The 23745-nt window shown below is 38.2% G+C and overlaps 1 protein-coding gene across 2 annotated transcripts in view; it reads left to right on the top strand.

Moving 5' to 3' along the window:
- SLC25A21 (solute carrier family 25 member 21) overlaps positions 1-23745 on the top strand; it is a 506267-nt gene that overhangs the window by 354255 nt on the left and 128267 nt on the right. For both annotated transcript variants that reach the window (NM_001131197.1, XM_054529608.2), the window contains 1 exon segment: positions 14660-14743. In NM_001131197.1, coding sequence (NP_001124669.1) covers positions 14660-14743 — 84 coding nt within the window.

Here is a 23745-nt window from a genome sequence, read left to right as displayed (position 1 = left end):
AACCCGTAGAAGTAGAGTTACTTCTACAATAGTACAACACGGGTTTTCCTGGATGGTAGCCGGTTTTCCTTAGTGTGCGATTTAGGGATCCAGGCTCCTCCCATCTGTGGCTCTGCACCCACTAGGGCTTTGGAACCCTCTGCTTCCATCTTGTGAGTGATACAGTCTTGATGTGAGATGTGTCTCGTAAGATGTATCTTGCAGGTGAAACAAAAAAGAAAACGAAGAAGTGCCAAATACTTCTTAAAAGCCTCAGTCTGGAAGTGGTACATGTCACTTCTGCTTATATTCCACTGACAAGAGCTAGTCACATGAGCTATCCCTGGATGTACAGGGAGCTGGGAGTATCCCTGGATGTATCTAGCTGGGTGCATGTCTTCTAGAATCAACTTTATATGACAAAAAAGAGAGCAGGAGGTTTTAGTGGACAGTTGATCCCATCTGCATAGTTCCTCATGGATTTCCATGCCTCAGTCCCAGTTCCAGAAGACCTCACATGGTCCCAGAAGACCTCACATTGCCACGCATGATCTCTGTCATAAATCACCCCCCCTTTATGTGAGTCACCTTGAGACACATCGGTCCTAGCCACCAAATCCCTTGATAAAGGCATGAAGCCACACTCATTTAGGATAAGGTGTTGCAATGTAACAAAAAAGTCATCTTGTGCCTTTAACTCTCTAGAATGTTTAAACTTGGGATTTGAAATTGTTTTTCCTGTATTGCACTAGAATCTAAAAGTGTGGTATCTTCAACTGTGTACTTGCTTATCTGTGGTAAATTTTAAAAACATTTTCAGAAACCTCATAGCTTTTTTACATTTATTATTGATTTAACAAAAATTGTATATATTTATTGTATACACCATGTTATTTTCATAGCCTTTTAACTCTCTTAATAGTTAACTGAAACCTAACCTGACACAAGTAATACCACTAACAAATATTTATTTGAACCAATCTTCATTGTAGAAAGTTATCTTGGCATTACATATTTAAAGTTGTGAATATACTGATTTCACCACTGAAGGTATTCATTTCTTCCCTTGCCTTATTTCAAAAATTGTCTATATTAAAGAAAATTAAAACACAAAAAAGGAAAGATCTGCCAACTACTCTAGAGAGTGTATCAAGATTTTTTTGAGATTTCGAAGTATGAAGTTGCAGCTGTCCCATGATTTCAGCCAGAATTTGACCTAATGCACATGAGTAAGAGTGGGCTTAGTAGGCCCAGAAGCAGTTGTACTGGGAAGCAGAACACTTTGTGGTAGTGTTTTCTTTCTTTCCCTTTTCTTCCACCGAAAGGGATAGTGCATTACCACCAGAGCCAACAGAAAAACCACAGTGATTCGGTCTGAATTCTGAAAATATAAAGGTTTTTCAACAGACATTTTCATACTTTTGTCAAACTGTCAAACTAAACATACATCTATGAAAATCTAAATAACAGACAATACCACATAGTCCATAATGCAGAAGTGAGAAACAAACATAAAAAGCACAGAAGGGCATTTTATTTGAAGAAGCAAACAGAAACACAATCCACAAAACAAACAGGGGAACAAAAGGAAGAGGGAATCATTCAGGCTGGCGTCAGCTGTGTTTTGTGTCACCGTCCTCATCCTCGTCCTCATCCCCATCCTCATCCAAAGTTGTGATTAGATCTTGTTTGGCTTCTGGGACACTACTAAGCCCTTAGAGGAGAGGGATCCAGAAGGGACAGGCGCACATAGCCACAAGCCATTGATGGCACGTGAGGGGCTATACCTGAGAGTGACCACCTGGGCCTATGGGAGAGAACACTACAGGAAAATGGAGGCCGTTTGACTCCTCCTCCCCCCAGGACAGCCCATTCTCAGGGAATGTTCGAACTTAGCCAGAGGCCACTTATCTTTGAACCTCAACTCTCTGACGTGGAAATGAGAAACAGAACACATACAAAAATGATCTGTGAACAGCCCATACTGATGTTGCAAAGGCCAGACACTGATGTTCATGGACTACACTCATGGTGTGGCCCCTCAGGCCCTCACGAAGAGCCATAATCAAGCTGGGTTCTCTGGTCCTTAGTCCACTGCTAATTTTGAGTGGTGAATTAAAGCACATAGGAGGAATGTGGCTGAGAAAGAGTGGGAGGAGGCGCCCAGAGCAGGGAGAGTGGCTTAGAGGCAGACACTCTGATGGGCAAGAAATGAGACCTCACTGTGTAGGAAAAAGAGAAAAAACAGCACAAAACTATACAGGGAAACAACCAGAAAAGCAATGTGAGGCAATTAGTGTAGGGACTCACCTGCCCAACTCTTGCCAAGCTGGAGAACACTGCAGGAGAACAGGAGGGTAATTCCCATTCAAGAGGTCCCCACTGACCCCAAAAATGCTACATTGGGCTCCTTGTGTACTATTCAAGGAGGCAAGCAAGAATAAGACAAACCTGGGAAGACTTGCCTGTTATTAATGTTTGAATGCTACATGTTTGTCTCGTATTGTAATGCAAACTTCTGTGAGAGGGTTGGTGTCTTAGTAAAGCAGAGTTTAACACTTAGGTGCCCAGTACAGAGTAGGCATTCAATGAATGTTCGTTGGCTTGAATTATCTGTAAACTCCACTATTTGAGAACACTTTTTGCTCTTTTATACTCAATAATAAGATATTACTTGGGAGTGACTGAAATTCCAAATGTTTAACTCTAATCTGCCCAGTTAAATTTCAGGAGGATTCGTTGAATGAGAATGAGGGGAGTTTCATTAGATATGACAATTCACCCCAGCAGAAATTTAAAGGAGGAGATTTAACTCTTATGTATTCACTGTAGATTTCTAACTTGGGTCCCATTTTAAAAGCATGCAGTATGTTTAATTTTTAGTATTTTAGGAAACCTAGGTTTCCCATGACACCCAATTATCTAGATCTCAATTTATAGAACAGAGAGTTATTTTCTAAAGGTAATTATGTTTTAAAATGCAAAGTTACATTTGCGTAAAAGCTGCTAGCTAAAGTCAGCATTTTACAAAATTAAATGACTTGGACTGTCTTGTAGTGTTTTTGCAACCCAGCAAAGCACCTGCCTATAAAACTGCCAAACATATGAGTTAGTTTTATTAAATGTTTGTTAATTAGTGAAGCATAGTTTTCTTGTTCCAGTTCTATGGACAAGTTGGGCCTGCTACTAGGTTGGATTAATTCATGCATCTCTTCTGTTCCCAGTATTCTAAGTGATTTTTAATTATTTTTAACATGTAATTTGATGATAATGAAACCACACCCTTCCACTGGGTCTCTTTTGAGTATGCGTTCATGACATAATGGGATGTTTATTATTAAAGGCATTTAGTTAAGAGAAAGAGAAAGAGGAAGAGATCATGAAAGAGAGAGAAAGAGAAGCTACAGAGCTCATTAGTTTGTACTGGCCTTGACGATATTCCTCAGGCATTCAGTATGCACTTAAACACTTGGAAGTAAGTAAGCCCCATGGAATAGATGAATATAGACAGATCTTTTATTGTTGTTGTTGTCCAGAATGTATCAATGCAGTTAGCTATGAAGAGAAGGCTAAAAGAGATCACATGAGATCACGTGATGTCTTTTGCTCTCCAAACAGACCTGCATCTAAAACCTCCTACAAAGATGTCCATCTACCTGCATCTAAAACCTCCTACAAAGATGTCCATCTCTTCTCCCCTAAGAGAATATCTCTCTCCATTCATAGTCTATACCCCTGGCAGTGAGGAATCAAATTAAATGGACACAGCTTCTTGGAAGGCTGGCTGTCTCTCCCCGTCACAGTTCATTGAGGGCTTTTTTTTTTTTTTTTTTTTTTGAGGATTCCAGAGATAAACTTCATTGTCAGCTGGGGGCTATGATTCTCTTTTTACTAATGAAAAAGCTTGAGTTCAGAGAAGCACTTTTACTGGTCACTCACCGAACTAGAGATGAAATTTTTAGTACAGTACCACTGGAAGCAGAAAACTGCTTCCTCTAGCCTGGTGCCCTTTTAACTCCAAACTGGCACTTTTTCTTTTCTAAGTGATCTTAATCCTACAAACATAAGGAAACTGTGAAACTAGAGGACACACTGGGATAGATTATATATGTAACAATGCTCTCAACATTGAAAATGATATAAAAGTAAACAGTATGACTACTATTTGTTTGTCAGTTTGGGGTTCAATCAATCCATGAAATGCTTTTGAAAATTGTGTCCTTATTTGAAACTGGTAACAACCAATCCAAATCTTGGTAACATGTGAGGTCAATCTTGATATAAAAATAAAAACCTCTCTTGAAATTTTCCTCAACTATGATAAGAATAAGCATATTTTCTTCCTTATTAGCCAAGCTTAGTATCTCCATTCCTCCAATTTTTTCCTAGTATAAGCAATTATGGTTATGAATGCAAAGCAACCCACATTCTTTTCATCTTTCTTTCTTTGATATTATTGAAAAGCATCCATATTAGTGCTAAATAAGCTATACGGTAGTTACACTTGATCACTTAAAATAAAATGGAATAGTATATTAGGTCTCCAGAGATGCCATATTCTGCAACAGACTCCTTCACTGGGCCCCTGGCTCCTGTTCTCTAGTGCATAGTTTCTGTAGAGTGGCTCAGTTCCCAGGGCCAGTGAGAGGGTTCTAGCAGATTTAAATACATTCAGATTCCCTGTTCTGGAAATCCGTTATGGAAGCTAGAAACCAAGAACTTCAGTCTCATCCTGAACAATGAGCTAAGGTTCAACAGGTAAGGATGGTGTTTTGTGCTTCTTACTCACTAGGCATTAGATGCTATTGGTGAATACAGGAAAAGCTTGTGGACTCAAGGGGGTTGCTTGGGAGGGTCGGAGAGAGAAGATGCACAGGTAACTTTTTTGGGTTGGGGGGTCAAATTTTTAAAACTGCAATTACTTGGAAAATGCAGGAAAACTATGATACTTGTCTTGATTTTGTAATTTTAATAGTTGATTGCTGAGGTTGGTGTGATCCTCTCTATTCTCATTACCTTGATAATGGGTTCTGTTTCCAGTCTTTGATTCATCCTTCCCCCATTTCCCAAATATGAGTTGGTTTTTTGGTAATTAACCACTATAATGGCCAGCCTAGGTCAGTGCAGGTGGGACAATGTAGTAAGAGCATGTGGATGTGAAGTCATTTGTTAGCATTAAATATGAAGTTTAAATATGTGTATACATACATACATATATTCAAAGAGTGGTAGCACTATAATCTGATATTAAGCATAGTTTTATGATGTGACATGTATTTTACAAAGCAAAATAATTGAAAGTTATGCTAGTCAAGCTTTTGTTTAATGGAGACCAGTTTATGCTTGGAGCATTTTAATTATACAGCTATGTTAGTTAGCCTATTTTATTACTTGTGGTTTAACATTATTAGATTTAGGTTGTAATCTCTAATGATCATTTGCCTCTGACTTGTTAACTAGCATATTGTCATTAAAATAAATTTTAGAATTATATTGTCAGTGTAGTTAGTTATTATCCCATAAGTAATATAAACAAGTAGAAGAACTTGTGCCAGATGGTAGAATAAGCTCTCTTATCACAATTCATTTTGCAATGTCAAATTTTACATAGATTCTAAATACTAGAGATACCATATGTCTTGTAATTGTGAAAGACGTACAAAACTAGATCTATTTCACCATACTCATGAAGGATATGTAAGTAAATGTTTATTGTAATGAAATCTGTGGTTGACAATGACGAACTATTTATGGGATATTTAAGTGTACTGTAAGACTGAATTGTAAAGTGTACAGACACAAAATATCAGTCTTTAAATCTCCTTGGCTTGTGAAAGGAACTGCAATTAGATGTGTCTAGGATCACAGGAAATTACTTAAAGTATATTCAGGCTATCAGGGTTGATCTGATATTTCAGAGAGATAGTATTTTTGAGGCTTTGTTAAAAAACATGTTCAAAATTACATAGCACAGAAGATTTTCCTTGTCTTTGTGGCCTTGCCAAGATGTTGTTATTTTATCTGTAGTAATTATCTAGGCTGACTGAGCACTCCAGGTTACATATTTTTTCAAATTATAAACTGTTTTATAATAACATAGAGACATTTATTGGTCTCCTTTACAGTATATAAATGTTAAGCCAATGCATAGCCCTGCCCACTTACACCTAATAAAGACATAGATTTTAAACAGGCAAAGAACATCTTATTTTTAACCGGGTATAGGTTTCTGTGTCCTGTGGAAATGACTAAGCAACAATCAGGAAAAGTATCTATCTTTCCCTAGATTTTTAGAATAATTTGATAAGCAGCCAAATATGTATGAGTACTAATTTTGAACTTCAGTTAGTGATCACTGCTTGGGCAGAGCCAAACTCCATGACCCCGGTGGACTTGTTAGCATTATTTTGGAGTGTTAATTGATGCCAGGCCTAGAATGTGAAAGCAACAAGCAAAGGCAATGCTTAAATTGCAGGTGAACCAAGTTCCTAGAATCTCTATTTAACATGCATATTCTACCTTGTTTTATAGTTAATTACTAACATCTCCTGTCCCCCACCTTGGTTTGTTCTCTTCTATAGGGCAGGACCTGGGTGTTATTCATCTTTGGGGCCCCCAAACCCTTAACCTTGTTCCTTGTACAGATGGGGAGCTCAGTAAATGCTGAGACAAACGTTCATGTCTGGAACTATAAACCACACCCTTCGAACACGATTAGAGGCCCTGTTGAGCTCAGTCAGTGCTAAGGCATTGTTATGTAGATATTATTATTATTTTTGGTTTGGTTTGGTTTGGTGTTTTATTTTGTTTTGTTTTGTTTTTGAGACAGAATCTTGCTCTGTCGTCCAGGCTGGAGTGCAGTGGCATGATCTCTGCTCACTGCAACCTCCACGTCCTGGGTTCAAGTGATTCTCCTGCCTCAGCTTCCTGAGTAGCTGGGATAACAGGTGTCTGCCACCACGCCCGGCTAATTTTTGTATTTTTAGTAGAGAAAGAGTTTCACCATGTTGGCCAGGCTAGTTTGAACTCCTGACTTTAAGTAATCCGCCTGCCTCGGCCTCCCAAAGTGCTGGGATTACAGGTGAAAGCCACCACACCCAGCCGGTGTAGATTATTATTATATTTAATCTGAAGTGAAAACAAAATACCCATAGCTAAATTTTTTTTAAAACTACCATTCACATTACAAGATACTTCAACTTGGAAGAGTAAAGCTATGGACATAGAGAAGTGTTAGAAGGAAGCCATCCCCCACCCCACCCTGCCCAGTACTTGCTAAAAAAAACTATCTTCAAAACCAGCAGTGTCATCTTTCCACCATCTGATGTGCTCTTTCTGGAGGGATGAGAAAGGCACAGTCCCCAGTGGTTATCTTCTGTAGGAAGGTGCTATTTCTTCTCTTGGGTGGTGATTTTTCAGAAAATGGGAAACAAACATAAATGGTGGGAATTCTTCTGAAGATGTGCTTTCTAGGGTCTTTGCCCAGAGTTGGTGAGGTCGGTGTGTACACATAAATTTCAAAACCTCAGACATGTCTTTGCATGTTTGGTCTGACTTTGGCTATGCTCAACCAACTCACAAGAAAGCAAACATACTCTGTAGGAGCAACATCTAATTTCAGTAAGAAAGGCTAATTACAGTGAATTAAAATCTTTATTTATTTAATCTTCCTACAGTTATCCTTTTAATGTGTTCTGTAATTGCAAACCTTTAGTCTGTTAATCTCTGATTCATTAGTGGGCTTCTCAAGTGTTTATTGAGGAACACGTGTAATATTCAGGTAATTACTAATAATCTTTGTTCATAGCACATTCACAGAAATCTCTGCAGGGAGTTTCATTAGGCTCATCACCACTTATTATCAGTATACAACTTTTTCTAGCAGTCTCCCACCTCTAGAAAGGATGGAATTTGGGGCCTTTAGAATACAAAAGGCAAGGTCTATTCTCTCTTATGGCTAACAAACTCAAATATTAAGTCTGTGTGCTGCTCTCCCTCAAATCAAATTGTCCCATTTTATTGCTGAGGAAAAAGGCAGAGGGATTAAATTACAAATCTCACCAGTTTACACTGTGAGTCAGTGGCAGCACTGGAATTATAACCGGTGGCTCCCAGTCTGTGTCTCAGTTCCTCAAAGTGCTTCACCTCCTTTGACACGAAGATGGAATTATTATATAGCCTAGTGCATTGTGGCATAAATTGCCAGTGAAGGGGAAAAAAGTGGCACTTAGGGCTGGCTTTGATGGTAAGGATCCCCTGCATTTTCATCCTAAACAAAAACAAACCTTCTTATCTCCTTTTTGATAGCTGAAATCCCTATAAGAGAGGACACATTTTGACAGATGGCAGATTAAAGTAAAAGTCACAATAAGGATGAATGATGGATGTGAATGTATTTCCAAAAGCAGAGCTGAATGGGAGAAGGCAGAAGAGAGCACAGGAACACCACTGAACTAAGAAGTGATCCAGGGGTGATGCCAGAAATGCTCTTTACCTATCTCACTGATTTGCTTAGGGATTCGTGGCAGTGCCAAAGGGGTGGCTTGGAATGGCTTCCTACTGCCAGTCTCCATTAGTTCCCTCTCCCAAAGCACCCCAAATAATCATATGATCTAACTAAAAAGCAGAGTGTGTGCTATGCAAATGTAGCCTCAGGACAAATCCTATCATCTACCCCAATCCAACCCTTTGCAATTCAATTACTGCATATTCATATAAAGATAGGAATATATAAGTTATATTAGATTGGTGCAAAAGTAATTGCAGTTTTGGCCATTAAAAGATTGGGTGTTAGGCAGCATTAAAAGTAATGGCCAAAACCACGATTACTTTTGCACCAAATGTATAATATATGTTATGTATGTATATATACTATATATGCATATATAGTATATAGTGTACAAATATATTTCTAAAGCCTCCACTCCCCAGAATAGACTCGTTCAGTATTTGTTAAGAAGATGATAGATGTAAAATTACTTTGGAAATAAAGGCACTGCATAAATTTGAGATTTTAGAATTTTCAAACACCCTTGTCTTGAGACTTTTAAGGCAGCAAAGCCATTTTATTTCTTACAGACGTATCTTTCTTTTGGCCATATCTTCAGAAGTTACTCAAACAAGTGGAAGTGGTATATCTATGCTGAGACTGAGTCACATACTAGTTTAAAATAGAATATCACTGAGCACACAACGGAGACAGTGTGAAATGCTGCAGTCATGATTCTCAGCTAATTTAGAAAAAAAAATGCTTCAATCAGTGCAAACATTTTTTGTCTTTAAAAAATATGCTTGTACATTTGTTTGGGAACATTGAGAAGCCCTTCCTTACCCTGGTGGCTACCACAGTAACTCACTCAGTATTGTGGCTGGTGAATGACAGGGCCTGTTTCCTCCCATTTGTTAAGTGTGTGCAGTCCTTCGGCTATGAGAACAGCGGCAGATAGGTATCTGGCTCCTTTGCTATGTAGCCTAGGGTTTGAGCCACATTCCTTTCTCTTGTGTGTGATTCTGATCGGATGTTAAGCACAAAATATGTCCCAAGTGTTACTTCATTGTCCACTCTGTCAGTGTGGCAGCAACTTTCCATTCTAATAAAAGAAGTTACTCAGATGGATATTCCAGATGTATTTAAGCTGCTTTTATTAGGACAATGGAGAAGTCCAACCCTTTCTTCTAAATGCAATCAAGAGTGGTGTGGCTTTGCCTTTGTAATTTTACAAGGGGTTGTATTACGTAACTGGAAAATTGTCTCCCTGAGCACAGAGAGAATTTGTTAGCAGAAAATGCAGCTTGGAACATGCTGATGTAAAGCTTCAATCCAAGAGAGAAACCTTTTAAGTTGCTGAAATGTAGAGCAGAGGAAGAAGGAAATTGCTGTTTTACATGATTGACCAAAATGCACTATAATTATATCAACTTGAAACAGATTCCTGAGAAGAACTGATAACTCTGTGATCAGAATAAGTCATGTGTAATGGAACAAAATACTGCAACCGAATACTGCAAGTGCTTTCCCTGCAAAGCGTAGACATGATGTATGTGAGATACACAGTAGAAGAGACAATTGTTCTTACCTTAGCCTGTGTAATGGGGCCTCTCACTGCTTTAGCATAGTTAAGAATGGAAGGGAGGCTTTACTGGGGCATTAGTAGTTACCATGCCTCCCCATCCTTTTGCATTGCTCATGCAACACAGTTTATGGACTCCGCTCCTGTAATGTTATTTTGATGTTGCTGCTCCTGGTTGTAATTAACTCAGTGTCACTCATCAGACAGTCAGCTCCTAAATGAAGCACTCCTCAAGGATTTCATGGACTGCCCTTTCTTGTTGCCTGTTCTAAAATCTGTGGGCAAAGTTTAATTGCAGATATGTAGCTCCAAGATAGTCTTTCTTTATTTCCCCCCTCCCTTTCCCTTCCATTGTCTCTGCAAAGTACTATTTCCCACCCATAAATAGCCGATCATCCCCAATAAGAGTGGTGCTAGCATCTGATACTCTGAAACACTATTTCTAAACATCTGATACTCCGAAACACTATTTCTAAACAATAGTTTTTGTGCATGGTAATCATCTATTTGCACATCTCTTTCACCTTACTGAAAGCTTCTACAAGGCAGGGCTTTTTCTTATTTCTTTGTAAGCCCCCAAATAGTAGAGTGTGTAATAAATAATTGTATTCAAGAACTCTTATTAACTGAATGAACAATAGATTGGAAATTTTATCTATTTGGTTCTGCAAAGAGAAAAAGAAATTGCAACTAGTGAGTGAAGTGCCTAGACTTGTGAAATCATCATACTCTGTATTCACGTTTGCACAAGCTGTCAGAAAACCCACCTGGGAATTACCTGAGCATGCAGACATCATAGGCAAAGCTGAGGTCTCTGACCACAGAAGGGAAGGAAAGGCTAAGGCTGAATATCTAGACATAGGACATGCTTGCCTGGCCCATCTGCTAACTTGTTCACAGACCCATCTGGAACCAGGGCCATGCAATTGTGCAATGGCCATCCTGAGGTAGCTGAAGTGCTGAGCTGAGCAGCAGAAAAGGTCAAATGCTTTATACTGGGCTTTGACTTTAGCTCCTGTATACCTTCTACCAAACCACTTCAGGTCTCCATGCACCCTGATCAACTAAGTGCATGCAGCAAGCAGAGTACTGTAATATTTTCCCAAGGGAAACATGGGGTAGGCGGCTGTGATGTTCGCTTCCCCGTTAGAAAGGACAGCTTTCCCTCACTGGCCATTGTTCCTGTCATCTCCCCACCTGAAATGCTTCCTCCTGATTTACTCTCTGACTCCCACGAGGAGTCAGCTCAGATCCTTCTCTTCCCTGAAACCCTTGCTGACCCTCTGCAGAAAGCAGTAATTGCTCCCCTCGTGAACACCTGGACAACCCAGTGCCGATGCTACTTCACATTTTGCATATTTCCTCTTATATAGTTTTTTTTTTCATATTTCTTTCTTGTGCTTCTTGAGGTTGAAGGTAATACCCTGGGTGTTTGTAAAACTTATAGCATCTTAAATCATATGGCACACATTAAGAAAATATTTGGTAATTTGGGAAAATGCATCTAGAAAGAAATTTGCTGAGATAAATAAACTTAATTAAAGCTTATTACGGATATTATGAAAAACATCTATGCTTATATAATGCTTTCATAATATATCAAACTATTTTGAATGATTTTTTTAAAGAACAGTTAGAGAAGAGTCTTGGTTTTTCCCGCTAGATGTAAGAAAGGATTTTATACTCAACAATGAATATAGGTTACAAATATGCAAATACAGAAATGAAGATTCTTATTTGAACTGAACCAAAGTCATATTTTGGAAATTGCTCTGTATGGTTCAAAGTTATTTGTTGTCTAGGGGTAGTGGCTCATGCCTGCAATCCCAGCACTTTGGGAGACCGAGGCGGGAGGATTGCTTGAGCCCAGAAGTTCCATACCAGCCTGGGCAAGAAGGGGAGATGACACCTCTACAAAAAAAAAATTTTTTAAATTAGCTAAGCGTGATGGTGCATGCCTATAGTCCCAGCTCAGGAGGCTGAGGTGGGAAGATCCCTTGAGCTTGAGCCTAGGAGTTCGAAGATGCAATGAGCTGTGATCGCACCACTGCACTCCACCCTGGGGATAGAGCAAGCCCCTGTCTCAAAAAAAAAAAAAAAAGAAGAGAATATGTTAAATGTGTCATTTTAAAAAATTAAGGAGAAAAAGGACTACCCAACAAGCTTGCACCTTTCGTTATATTCCTGTTGCCTTTATTTGTATTCTAGCACCATTATTTCTCACCCAGATTATTGTATCTCCTTCCTAACTGTTCTCCCTGCCATACTCCCTTTCTAATCCATCCAGTTGGTCAATAGATATTCATTTAGAGATTTTTATTGCAAAGAGCTCTGCTGGAAGACTGAACTCCCGATTCTCTGAACAGTACTGTTCACAAAATTCTTCACAGTACTATTCAGTACTTCTTCACAAACACATCTAGCAACTTTCCACTTTACAAAACTAAATATAATTCCAGCCTTGCTTTGCTTTTCAGTATTATACCACACTCACTCTGGCCATATGCCCAACTGCTTCAGTCAAAGCAGTACACTCATTCTTCTGTCTCATATGTGTCAGTTTGTAGCATAATTCTGTGAGGCCTAGAACTATAAAATATATTATTCCTAGAAGTAGACGTTGTGTTCATATCATCAAGCCAACAATCTAAGAAAAGCATTTTGAACTAAATAATATCAGAAGTGTTTTTGAAAAGTTCTTTTTAAAAAGCAGATAAAATTGTGGAGGGAATTCCCTCCCACAAAAGGAACAAGAGCCTTAACTTACAACAGGAACAATAAAGTAAAGCACAAGGAATAGGCAGGGTAAAGAACCCAAAGTATAGAGAACAACTCAGGTATGGGAGAAATGAGAGTACTTGTTATAAACCTCTTTAGAAACAAACTCCAGAGCAAATACAAAACAAAAAGATAAGACTCTAGTACTGGAAACTTCCACATTTGGAGGGCTAAGAGTTCAGAGATGCATGATCACATGCAAAAAGAAGAAAAAAGAATTTACCTTTCAAAAATGGGGCACATGTTTATTGAGCTCTAATTATATGCAGGGCAGTATGCTTCTGTGAAGATCCGGGGAGCCTGAACTACCCAGAATGATCAGCCTTGTTCCATCACCGAGTAGTGATAGTAAACTGTAGAGTAATACAACCTCAATATACAACCCCACCTCTTGCTTCAAATGCAGACTCCTGCCTGCCAGAATGAATTCCAAATTTACAATCAGGATCAATATTAGGCCCTATTAGCTACTCTGTATTCTTTTTTTTTTTTTTTACTTTAAGTTCTGGGATACATATGCAGAACGTGCAGATTTGTTGCACAGGTATACATGCACCATGGTGGTTTGCCACACCTATCAACCCGTCTTACAGGTCTTAAGCCCCACATTCATCTGTTATTTGTCCTAATGCTTTCTCTCCCCTTGCCCCACAGCCACCGACAGACCCCGGTGTGTGATGTTTTCCTCCCTGTGTCCATGTGTTCTCATTGTTCAACTCCCACTTATGAGTGAGAACAGGCAGTATTTGGTTTTCTGTTCCTGTGTTAGTTTGCTGAGAATGATGGCTTCCATCTTCATCCATATCCCTGCAAAGGACATGAACTCATTCTTTTTTATTGCTGCATAGTATTCCATGGTGTATATGTGCCACATTTTCTTAATCCAGTCTATCATTGATGGGCATTTGGGTTGGTTCCAAGTCTTTGCTATTGTAAATAGTGCTGCAGTAAACACACATGTGCATGTGTCTTTATAGTAGAATTATTTCTAATCCTTTGGGTATATACCCAGTAATGGGATTGCTGGGTCAAATGGTATTTCTGGTTCTAGATCCTTGAGGAATCACCACACTGTCTTCCACAACGGTTGAACTAATTTACACTCCCACCAACAGTGTAAAAGCGTTCCTATTTCTCCACAGCCTGGCCAGCATCTGTTGTTTCCTGACTTTTTATTAGTTGCCATTCTAACTAGCGTAAAATGGTATCTCATTGTGGTTTTGATTTGCATTTCTCTATTGACTAGTGATGATGAGCATTTTTTCATATGTTTGTTGGCCACTTAAATGTCTTCTTTTGAGAAGTGTCTGTTCATATCCTTCGCCCACTCTTTGATGGGGTTGTTTGGTATTTTCTTGTAAATTTGTTTCAGTTCCTTGTAGATTCTGAATATTAGTCAGGCTACTCTGTATTTTTAACCTTCGTACTAAATTGCCGTCAAGGAACACTTATTAAGATAAGAAATAGCACTACTGACTTTTTTCATATGCATCTTCAGAATTCTGAATTCTACATTAAAACAATCTACGATATCTGTGTATGCTTTTCACAAAAGGAAAAAGCACAAATGCCTCAGGGCAAATCTGCCTGGCTAAGAAATAGATGAAAATACATTTTTTTCTATAGATTTCATTAAATTACAGAGAAATATAATTTGAAAGACTATGAAAATAAGGTAAAGATTATATAAGGCTAATAAATGAATAAAATCCATACCGAAGCAGTATATTCTGGATTAATCTGAAAAGCTGAGGTTCTAAGACTTTAAAAAATGAGAAAAGCCATTTGGCAAAATCTTTAACTTAGAATTTTTGGTTTGATTTTGCTTCTAGGTTTCAGATTCAGAGATGTGCAACCGATCCAAATAGTTATAAAAGCTTGGTAGACAGCTTTCGAATGATTTTCCAAACGGAAAGGTATGTATATTCTTCATATAGCCATTTTAATATGTTTCTACTTAACATGTTTTCTCATTTCGAATGGTTTATTTTCCTAGTCTTACTAGGGGCAAAATACTTAAATGGGTACCTTTCTACTTTGTTATGTTTTTCCTAATAATGTGATTGAAAACTGAATGTATATATGATGGAAACTACCACAAGAAGATATTAATAACTAGTTTAATGACTAGAGGACAATTCTTAATTTATGCCACTAGGGCTGTTTAAAGTTTCTATAACTGAGGCTATCTAAACTCAATAGTTCTTTATTTTGGTACTGTAATATAATGTCCAAATTCATTCCCCATTCACACCCTAGTTTATAGATATACAAATAAAACAGATCTGTATCAAAAATTGATGCATCAAGGCTGGGAGCTGTGACTCACACCTGTAGTTCCAGCTACTTGGGAGGCTTAGGTGGGAGGGTTGCTTGAGCCTGAGAGGTGGAGGTTGCAGTGAGTTAGCATTGTGCCACTGCACTCCAGCCTGGGTGACAGCAAGACTGTCTTTAAAAAAAAAAAAAAATTGATGTGTCCAATTAATTATCTAATCTATTAAATGATCAAATAAATAGAATATTTTTTTACATAGGCTAAAATTATCTTCAATGTGTAGATTCAGTTAAAAACTGTATCCAGTAAACATATGTGTGCGTGTGTCTGTTGGAAGCGAGGGGCTAGGGGAGGGATAGCATTAGGAGAAATACCTAATGTAGATGACTGGTTGATGGGTACAGCAAACCACCATGGTATGTGTCTACCTATGTAACAAACCTGCACGTTCTGCACATGTATCCCAGAATTTGAAGTATAATAAAAAAAATTTTTTAACTATCCAGTATAATTTTTCAAAGAATATTATATTTGCTTTTGGAAATTGTTTTTATAAGAAAATTCACTGAAAATAATAATCTTTCAAAAATGTAACAGTAATAATAATAACTAGTATATATTTAGCTTCTATTATGTAGTAGGGATTCTTCTTACAACTTTATGATGTAGGTTCTGTTGGGTTCCATTCCAGTTGGACAGATAAAGAAGACTCAGAGAAGTTAGTAAGTTTCACATTTCTGGTGAGTAGTGGAGCTGGGAATCAAATCTAGGTCTGCTTGACCCTAAAGCCCATGCTCTTAACTGCTGTAGATCACTACCTGTCTTGCCAGGTTACACTATAAATACTATTCTGCTAATCATTTATTTCAGTTAAACTTGTATTATGGATATCTTTCCATGCCAGTATATTCTCTTTAACAACATAGTAATTTATTTTATCTATATGTTGCAATTTATTAAATTAATCTCTATGGTAGACCTTTAGGTTGCTTCCAAATTCTTGCCATTATTAACAATAGTGCAATAAATATTTTCATGCTATCTTTGCACATTTGTGTGTATCTATATATTTTAATATATAGTATATATTGATATAGTATATATTTGCATAACTTTTATATATTTTTATAGTTTTAATATATTGGTACAATAAAGTACATTGCTAGCTATGGACTTACAGGATCAAATGATATGCATGTTTTATATGACAGATGTTGACAAATTACCTTCCAAAAAGTATGTACTGATTTTATACCCTTAAGATTTGAAAGTTCTTATTTCTTCACACACTCTCAAATATATTATAAATCATTATTTGGTATGTCTGTCACTGATATGTATCTCCTGTTTACCATCTGATAGATGAAAAATAAAACTGTCCTAAGTGTATTTCTTTGAATGTTATTGGAATTGAGCATACTTTCATATCATTAGGTATCATTTCTTTTGTGAATTGCCTATTTTGTGTCCTTTACCCATTTCTCTTAGATTAGATTTTTAAAATTAATTTGTAGGTACTTATTATGTATTATAGATACTAATCCTTTGACTATTATGTAGATTGTAAACAATTTTTCCAACTTGTCATTTGTCTTACAACTATAGTGTCTTATACCTTTCAGAAATTTGTGATTTTTAAAGATTGTGATTTTATATTATCTATCTTTTCCATCCTGATATCTAATGATGTCACATTAAAAAAATTCTCTAACCCTAAGATTATAAACATTTTCTTCTGGTAGTTTTTTACATTAGAATTTTTAATCCAGCTGATAATTTTTTAATGCACAGTGTGGGTATATAGAAATTAAATTTCATTTTGAAATGGTCAGTCAATTGTCCAAACACCACTTGCTGAAAAATCTATCCTTTACTCACTAATTGGAAATGCTGCCTTTTTTTGTTTTGTTTTGTTTTGGGGTTTTTTTTGAGATGGACTCTCACTCTGTTACGCAGGCTGGAGTGCAATGGCACAATCCCTGCTCACTGCAACCTCCGCCTCCTGGGTTCAAGCAATTCTCCTGCCTTAGCCTCCCAAGTAGCTGGGATTACAGGTGCCCACCACCACACCTGGCTAGTTATTGTATTTTTAGTAGAGATGGGGCCTCACCATGTTGGCCAGGCTGGTCTCAAACTCCTGACCTCAAGTGATCCACCCTCCTCGGCCTCCCAAAGTGCTAGGATTACAGGTGTGAGCCACCACACCCAGCCAATGCTGCTGCCTTTTTCACATATTAAACTTCTGCACATATACCCTCTAATTTTCCATTTTGATTCTCCATTTCCTATTCTGTTTCATTCATTCATCTAACTATAGCTATATCAGCATCGTACTGTTTTAATTATTTTATCTTCAGAGTATTTGGGAAATATATAAAAATATACCTCATGGTATGGAGTTCAAGCTTCTTGTCATGGTCTGCAGAGCTTTCGTGGCATGGTCCTTCTTCATACTCAGATCTGCTCTAGGAATAGCAGACGGTTTGCCACACTCTGGTCGCTCACATGCTCAGGGCTGTTCCATGCTCTTCCTTATTCCTGAAGGACCCTATCCCCAAACCTCCCCTAGAAACTGTCCCTCTTCATTTAAAAGTGACTTCATATTTCACCCTCCCTGACCCTCTTTTCTCTATCATATGCGAATTATTTCCCCCACTCTTTAATTTCTCTACATATGCTATATAAAATATAGCATGCGCCATCCTGGTTTATGAAGTTCATTTTCTATCTTCCCTTTCGCACCCCAAGAATATATTTCCTAAGGGTCATGTCCCAATTAGCTCTGTATTCCTTATACTTGTGTTTGGCACTGAGTAGAGACACTCAATAAGTATGCTAAACAAATGAATGGAAGTCATCACACCAACATCATAATGATGCAAAATGAAACGGAGATGATAACTCTTCTATAGACTAACCTCTCTGAAGTTATGATAATGATCTTGATGCTTGATTAAATATTTTGAGGTCACCTAGTGACAAAAGTCAACAAGTTCTTCTTGCTATTACTCTGGTGATGTGGTACCTAAATGCCCTACGTTGATAATATAAACCTTTATATTATGACAAGAAAGTTAAGAAAATCATAGTGTATTACATAGCCAATGAAAGTATCCCTTTCCTGCAAAACAGTAATGTCAGCATTACTGAGATCTGTAAGCTGTAACAGATATCCCTGAATTGGATGTGGCAGTTCCTTAGCCAAGATCTTCAATTCATGTGTGTTTTGGGAAGAATTTGATGTTTCTGCTTCTGCTTTGATATCAAATAATATAACAAACATACAGTATGTGTGGTCCTTATATAGTGGAATTGGCCTTTTTCTATACTGTATGTATAATTGCTTCTAGAGCAAATTGACATTCTTCCTGTGATACCTTTAGATCTGGACATGCTGTTAGCCAAAAGCCAAAGAGCTCTAGTCTTAGAGATGAAAATATTTTTAAAAATACAAAATAAAAAGCTCCCTGTTATTTTTTATACAGAGCAAGAGCATTTCATAGCCTTGGGTTAAACAAAAGAAAAAACAAAACAAAAAAGAAACGAAAGAGAAGAAAAGAAGACAAAAGCCTTTTAACACATGTTGTGGTAATTTTTTTCCCTAGTCAAAGAAGTTCTTTTGACTTTCTTATTTAGTTCTTAGAGTCACTCCGTTTTCAAAGATGTCTTTCCTACTCAGGTGCGTAGAGGCCAGTTTGGCCTGTGGCCTGCAGGGAAGATAGCACTAGTCAATTTTGACTGTTGACATAATTAGGAGAATTCACCTCTCCTGGTTTTTCCTATCTCCTCCAAGTTAAAAGTTTTGAGAGCTTGTCCTTTTCTTTTATTTAAAAACGTTAAAGTCTGTTAATACACTTAAAATCTACACAGATCTCCCATTTCCCCAGCATTAAGAAAATGAAATGGTTTTCTCCACCATTCTTAGAGGTGATTCTTAGAGGCAATTCCTCACCTCTCTGCTCAGAATTCACTTGCTTTCAAGAGACAATAGCTCAACCACATGAGTCCAAATCCCTTTACTGTTTCTAAAGTTCTTTTTCTTCTTAAAAAGCATAGATACGTTGTACTTTTTAATAAAAACCATGTCTTATGAAAGACATGGTTTTTCAACACAGCTTTACAGAGGTGAGGTTAAAGCCTAAAAAGAGAGGCATTCCAAATTCCAAGTAAGGATTTCTATCATATGGAATCCTCATACTTAGCTAGTTTTTACAAAAGAGGCTGTTTTGTCTAACACAGAAGAGAGAACTCATAGAAAATGAAGGCAGTAAAGAAATATCACTGTTGAGAGTACCTTCATCATCACCACAACTTTTCATCTGTGTCTGGTTTGACAGAAATAAACTAATAGGTCCATCTACTGTAATAAAGTGAGCCCAGAAGACATAAAGATACAGCCTAGTTAATTAGCTGCCTTTAAAACCAGTAGGGTTGGTTTTGTAAACTCACCTGGCAAACAGTGGCTGATATCTCTATTTACCATGTATCCATGCATCACGCCTCACTTCCCCTTTACCTCAGAGCATCTTATGAAAGTTGGCCTAGTCTCTTTTGTACTTGTTGTTCCTTTAAAAAGAGTGATTGAAATGTTCACAGGTGGGTGAGAGGACTATACATTATGTCAGTGTAAACCCAGAACCGTCTTCCCATCTCTCACTCTGCCTCCTCTGAAAGTGCTTGAATGGCCATTCTTCCTGAAATGAGGCAAAAATAGGAGTTAAACCGAACTCAAGATACTCTGGTGATGTAGGTAGAGAAAGACATACAACTAATATTTATTTTCTTCAGTGTACCATGAACTATGCTAGAATTTTTTTTGCATACATTTTTATCAACACAGCACTATTAACACAACATAGAACCCTCATGCACATGTTTTGTATAAGGTAACTGAAGTTAAATAACTTACCCAAAGCCATGCAGGTATAACCATGGTTTTTCCGTTAGACTGTATTTGATCTTTCACTGAAGATCAAATTTTGTTATTTATTGGCTGGAAAGAAGATAATATGGAAATAATGGCTGTAAATGGCTAATCTTTAAATGGCTATTCTGAAGCCTTTGATATTCCTAGCCTCAAATCACACAGCAACTTAAAGCAGCTGTATATCTTCCTTCAAGTAATGTACAAAAGCTCTGAGACCAGTATATGTTCAGTCGAGCAAATCTTGGTGATTCTGAGGCAGCACTACAAAGCTCTGGCAACTCAAGACTCAATCTAATCATTGCCCCATCCTTTGTAATTAGCTCTGTATGTCTGATAAGTTCATGGTTTTCAGTCAGTCGATTTTCATCCTGTTTGTTCCTTAGCTCTCTTATGTGAAAAATTCTTGGGCATTGGTTTGCTCAAGGCAAAGAACTAGGAAACAACTAGGCCAGATTAAGCTTAGCTTCAAATGAGAAACATGTTGATTGCTGGTGCCTTCAGAAATATGGTATTCTTCAGAAAGTATTGCTGTAGAAAATATGTGGTTGCATTTGGGGGGCATTTGAACTGTGTTTAGTTTCACGATTTGTTTTCTGTAACTACTGATGCTGCCCCAGGTATCATCTTACAATCAGACCACTTGGTGATTATAATATTTTCTAGTTAAATGACATTTAAGGCCTCGTTTTATGAGCTCGAGCATAATTGGCTAATTTGGTAAACTCCAGATGTGTGAGATAATGTGCCACTCATTTAAGTGCCTTTCAGACGGCACAAATGGCACAGCCCCAGGAGGTATAATCACTCCCTCTTGTTTTCATTAAGAAGGGGAATGAGTGGCTTGTGACACAGACAAAGGAAATGGGATGCCCACAGCTCTGCAACTTAGTAAGATTTGGACATTTTCTTTTTATCAGGGAACTCACTCCAAAGTGTTTGGCTCAATTCAGTGTCTTAGTGGGTCTACTTTTCAAAAAGTGGTTTACCTAATCTAACATGGCTGGGTGGTTTTAAAGCCATGAAAATAGGCTGTCTGAAAATAGAAAGACCTGTCCCTGTAGAAAACCCCCTGAATAAAGTAGTCTCTGGAAACCGTCCCTCACCCTCATGTGGAAGTGTGGGTGGGGGGATGTTGGTTTGAAGAAACAATGGAAGAGCTGACTCTTCCCACAGCCATGAATCTAATTATTTGACCAATCATCATCCTCCTCCTAAACTTCCAACTTACAAAATTCCAACTTCATGAAGCCCAGTGGTTGCTGCTGCTTTTTCTCTCCCCTCTCAACTCTCCTGCACCATCTAACAGAGACCAGTTCATCCACCCAGCATTGCTAAGCTGGAATGCAGTGGATGGTTCTGACATCACTGTTGCCTGATCCTGGGGCTGGTTGCTTTTATCAGACTATAGATCCAGTGGAGTTCACATCTGGCTGAGTTTTCACTCGGATGAGGTCTACATCTCAGACCCCTGAGCAGATAATCTGCCATGCAGATTCATTTTGTGTCGATTATTGGGTGTTGATTGAGTTTGTAAGCCTGGTTTGCCCAAGTGAGTTCCTTTTATGGTAGGCACCAAATGTGCACTGTGACTTCTGTGATGAGTTCCGTGAGTGGTGCCTTGACTGCCTTCACTCCCCTTCTTTTTGTTTTAGCAAAGAGGCCCTTCCTGGTACCCACTGGACCTCCCTCAAGTGCTCCCTTGTTTTTATGTGGTGATGACAAGGAAAGCAGAGAGTCCCAGCTGCTCTTGCTCCCACACTGCCAGAGTTCAGCCATGGCATGTCTGGGCTTTTTAATGATGCTACAGCAAGTTTCCTCTTTAGCTAGAAAAAAAGGGGTTGGGGGTTGGGGGAAAAGAAAAAAATAATAGAATAAGTCAGAATTTGGAGAATAAACTATAGCAAATTTATCTAGCATGTCTTAAAAGCGATGGACCTAGGTCTAGAATATGGCTTCCATAGGATGAAGACATTTTCTTCTTCCGAGTCTTCTCCTGATTTGGAAAGAAAATGTGAGAAGAAATTATCTTAATTCAGGCATGGACATACTACTATTATTCTTAAATAATCTGTGTTTCTTTTAAAAATGGTTTGTTAACTTTAGTGTATCATACTCATACATTTTAATTGATTTTTTAAATTGACATGATTGTACAGATTTATGGGGTATATAGTGACACTTCAATATATGCAATGTATGGTGATGAAATCAAAGTAATTAACAGATCCATCACCTCAAACATTTATCATTTCTTGTATTAGAAACATTAAACATCTCTCCTAGCTATCTGAAAGTATATAATATATTATTGTTAGCTATAGTCATCCTACAGTGCTATGGAACACTAGAATTTTTCATCCCACTTAGCTGTAATTTTGTGCCCATCAACCCACCTCTTTTTTAAAAAATAAAATAAAATAAAAATAAAAATAAATAAAAAAAAGCTCTGTCACCCAGGCTGGAGTGCAGTGGCACAATCTCAGCTCACTGCAACCTCCACCCCCACCCCCACCCTGGTTCAAGCAATTCTCCTGCCTCAGAGTAGCTGGCACTACAGCTGCCTGCCACCACACCCAGCTAATTTTTTATATCTTTAGTAGAGACAGGATTTCACTATGTTGGCCAAGCTGGTCTCAAACTCCTGACCTCAAATGGTCCATCTGCCTCGGCCTCCCAAAGTGCTGGGATTACAGGTGTGAGCTACCACACCCAGCCCTTTAATCCACCTCTAACTGTTCTCCCCTTCTCACTACCTTTCCCAGCCTCTAGTAACCATTATTCTACTCTCTGCTTCTATTAGATCAACTTTTTTAGCTTCCACATACGAATATTCATAAATTTTTAGTCATCAAGTATATGTAATCTCTTTTTACAGAAAGGTTATGCTATGTAGCTAAGAACTTTAAATTTAGATTATTTAGCAATTCAAGGTTGAAAATTAAAGGATGAAGGGTAAGGAGAAAGAGTGCCAAAGAAGAACAGGCAGTGACTTATTTCAATAGTTTTAAAAACAACAGGCAGTTGGACCATGGATACATTATTTGGCATTTCTATCTTACCAGATTATTCTGTACCACCGCTAAGCCACACAGTTGCTGGCAGAAGCTGTATTGGGTTGTAAAGTAACAGTTCCTCCCCAGTCTTCACAATCAGGGAGCAAATGATGAATTTGCAGAGTGCTCAGAGGGCGGCATCCCAGGGCTTCGATGGCCCAGAGTTCTGTTTCCTTTTCTATATCAGAGGTCTTTTGTTCTGCCACAGAGTGACCTTTAAAATGGTTTCAGCTCCTAGATCTCCCTGCTGTCATCACCACAGACTGCTAGCTGACACTCACACTCCAACTCCACCAGCCTCTCTCTCACAACGCTTTCTGACTTACTGACTGGCCTTTGGCAAGGATTTAACTGTTGCCAAAGAGTAAGTGAAAACGTTTGCAGTGATGTCAGCCCGTCAGCAAGGCCTGATTAAGAGACCAAACACAGCCTCCCTCAGCGTGTGGTGCTGACAAGAAGGCAAGGAGGACCAGTTGTTTGAGTGGAAATTGTTGTCTTCTAGGAAGGTTGATGTCTCAGTTCAGAGCCTGAGCAGATATTCCCCATGTTTGTGGAGTGTTAATCAAGGTGGAGGGGAAAGGTGGGATTCCATAGCCAATGGGGGATATCCCATTGGAAATATTTTTAAGCCTTACTTTTAATTTATTCTGGCTTTCTTATGGG

The sequence above is a fragment of the Pongo abelii genome, chromosome 15 (genome assembly GCF_028885655.2).
Source record: "Pongo abelii isolate AG06213 chromosome 15, NHGRI_mPonAbe1-v2.0_pri, whole genome shotgun sequence".
NCBI classification, from domain to species: domain Eukaryota; kingdom Metazoa; phylum Chordata; class Mammalia; order Primates; family Hominidae; genus Pongo; species Pongo abelii.
The sequence above is the reverse complement of the archived record's forward strand: the minus strand, read 5'-3'. Positions and strand labels throughout refer to the sequence as shown.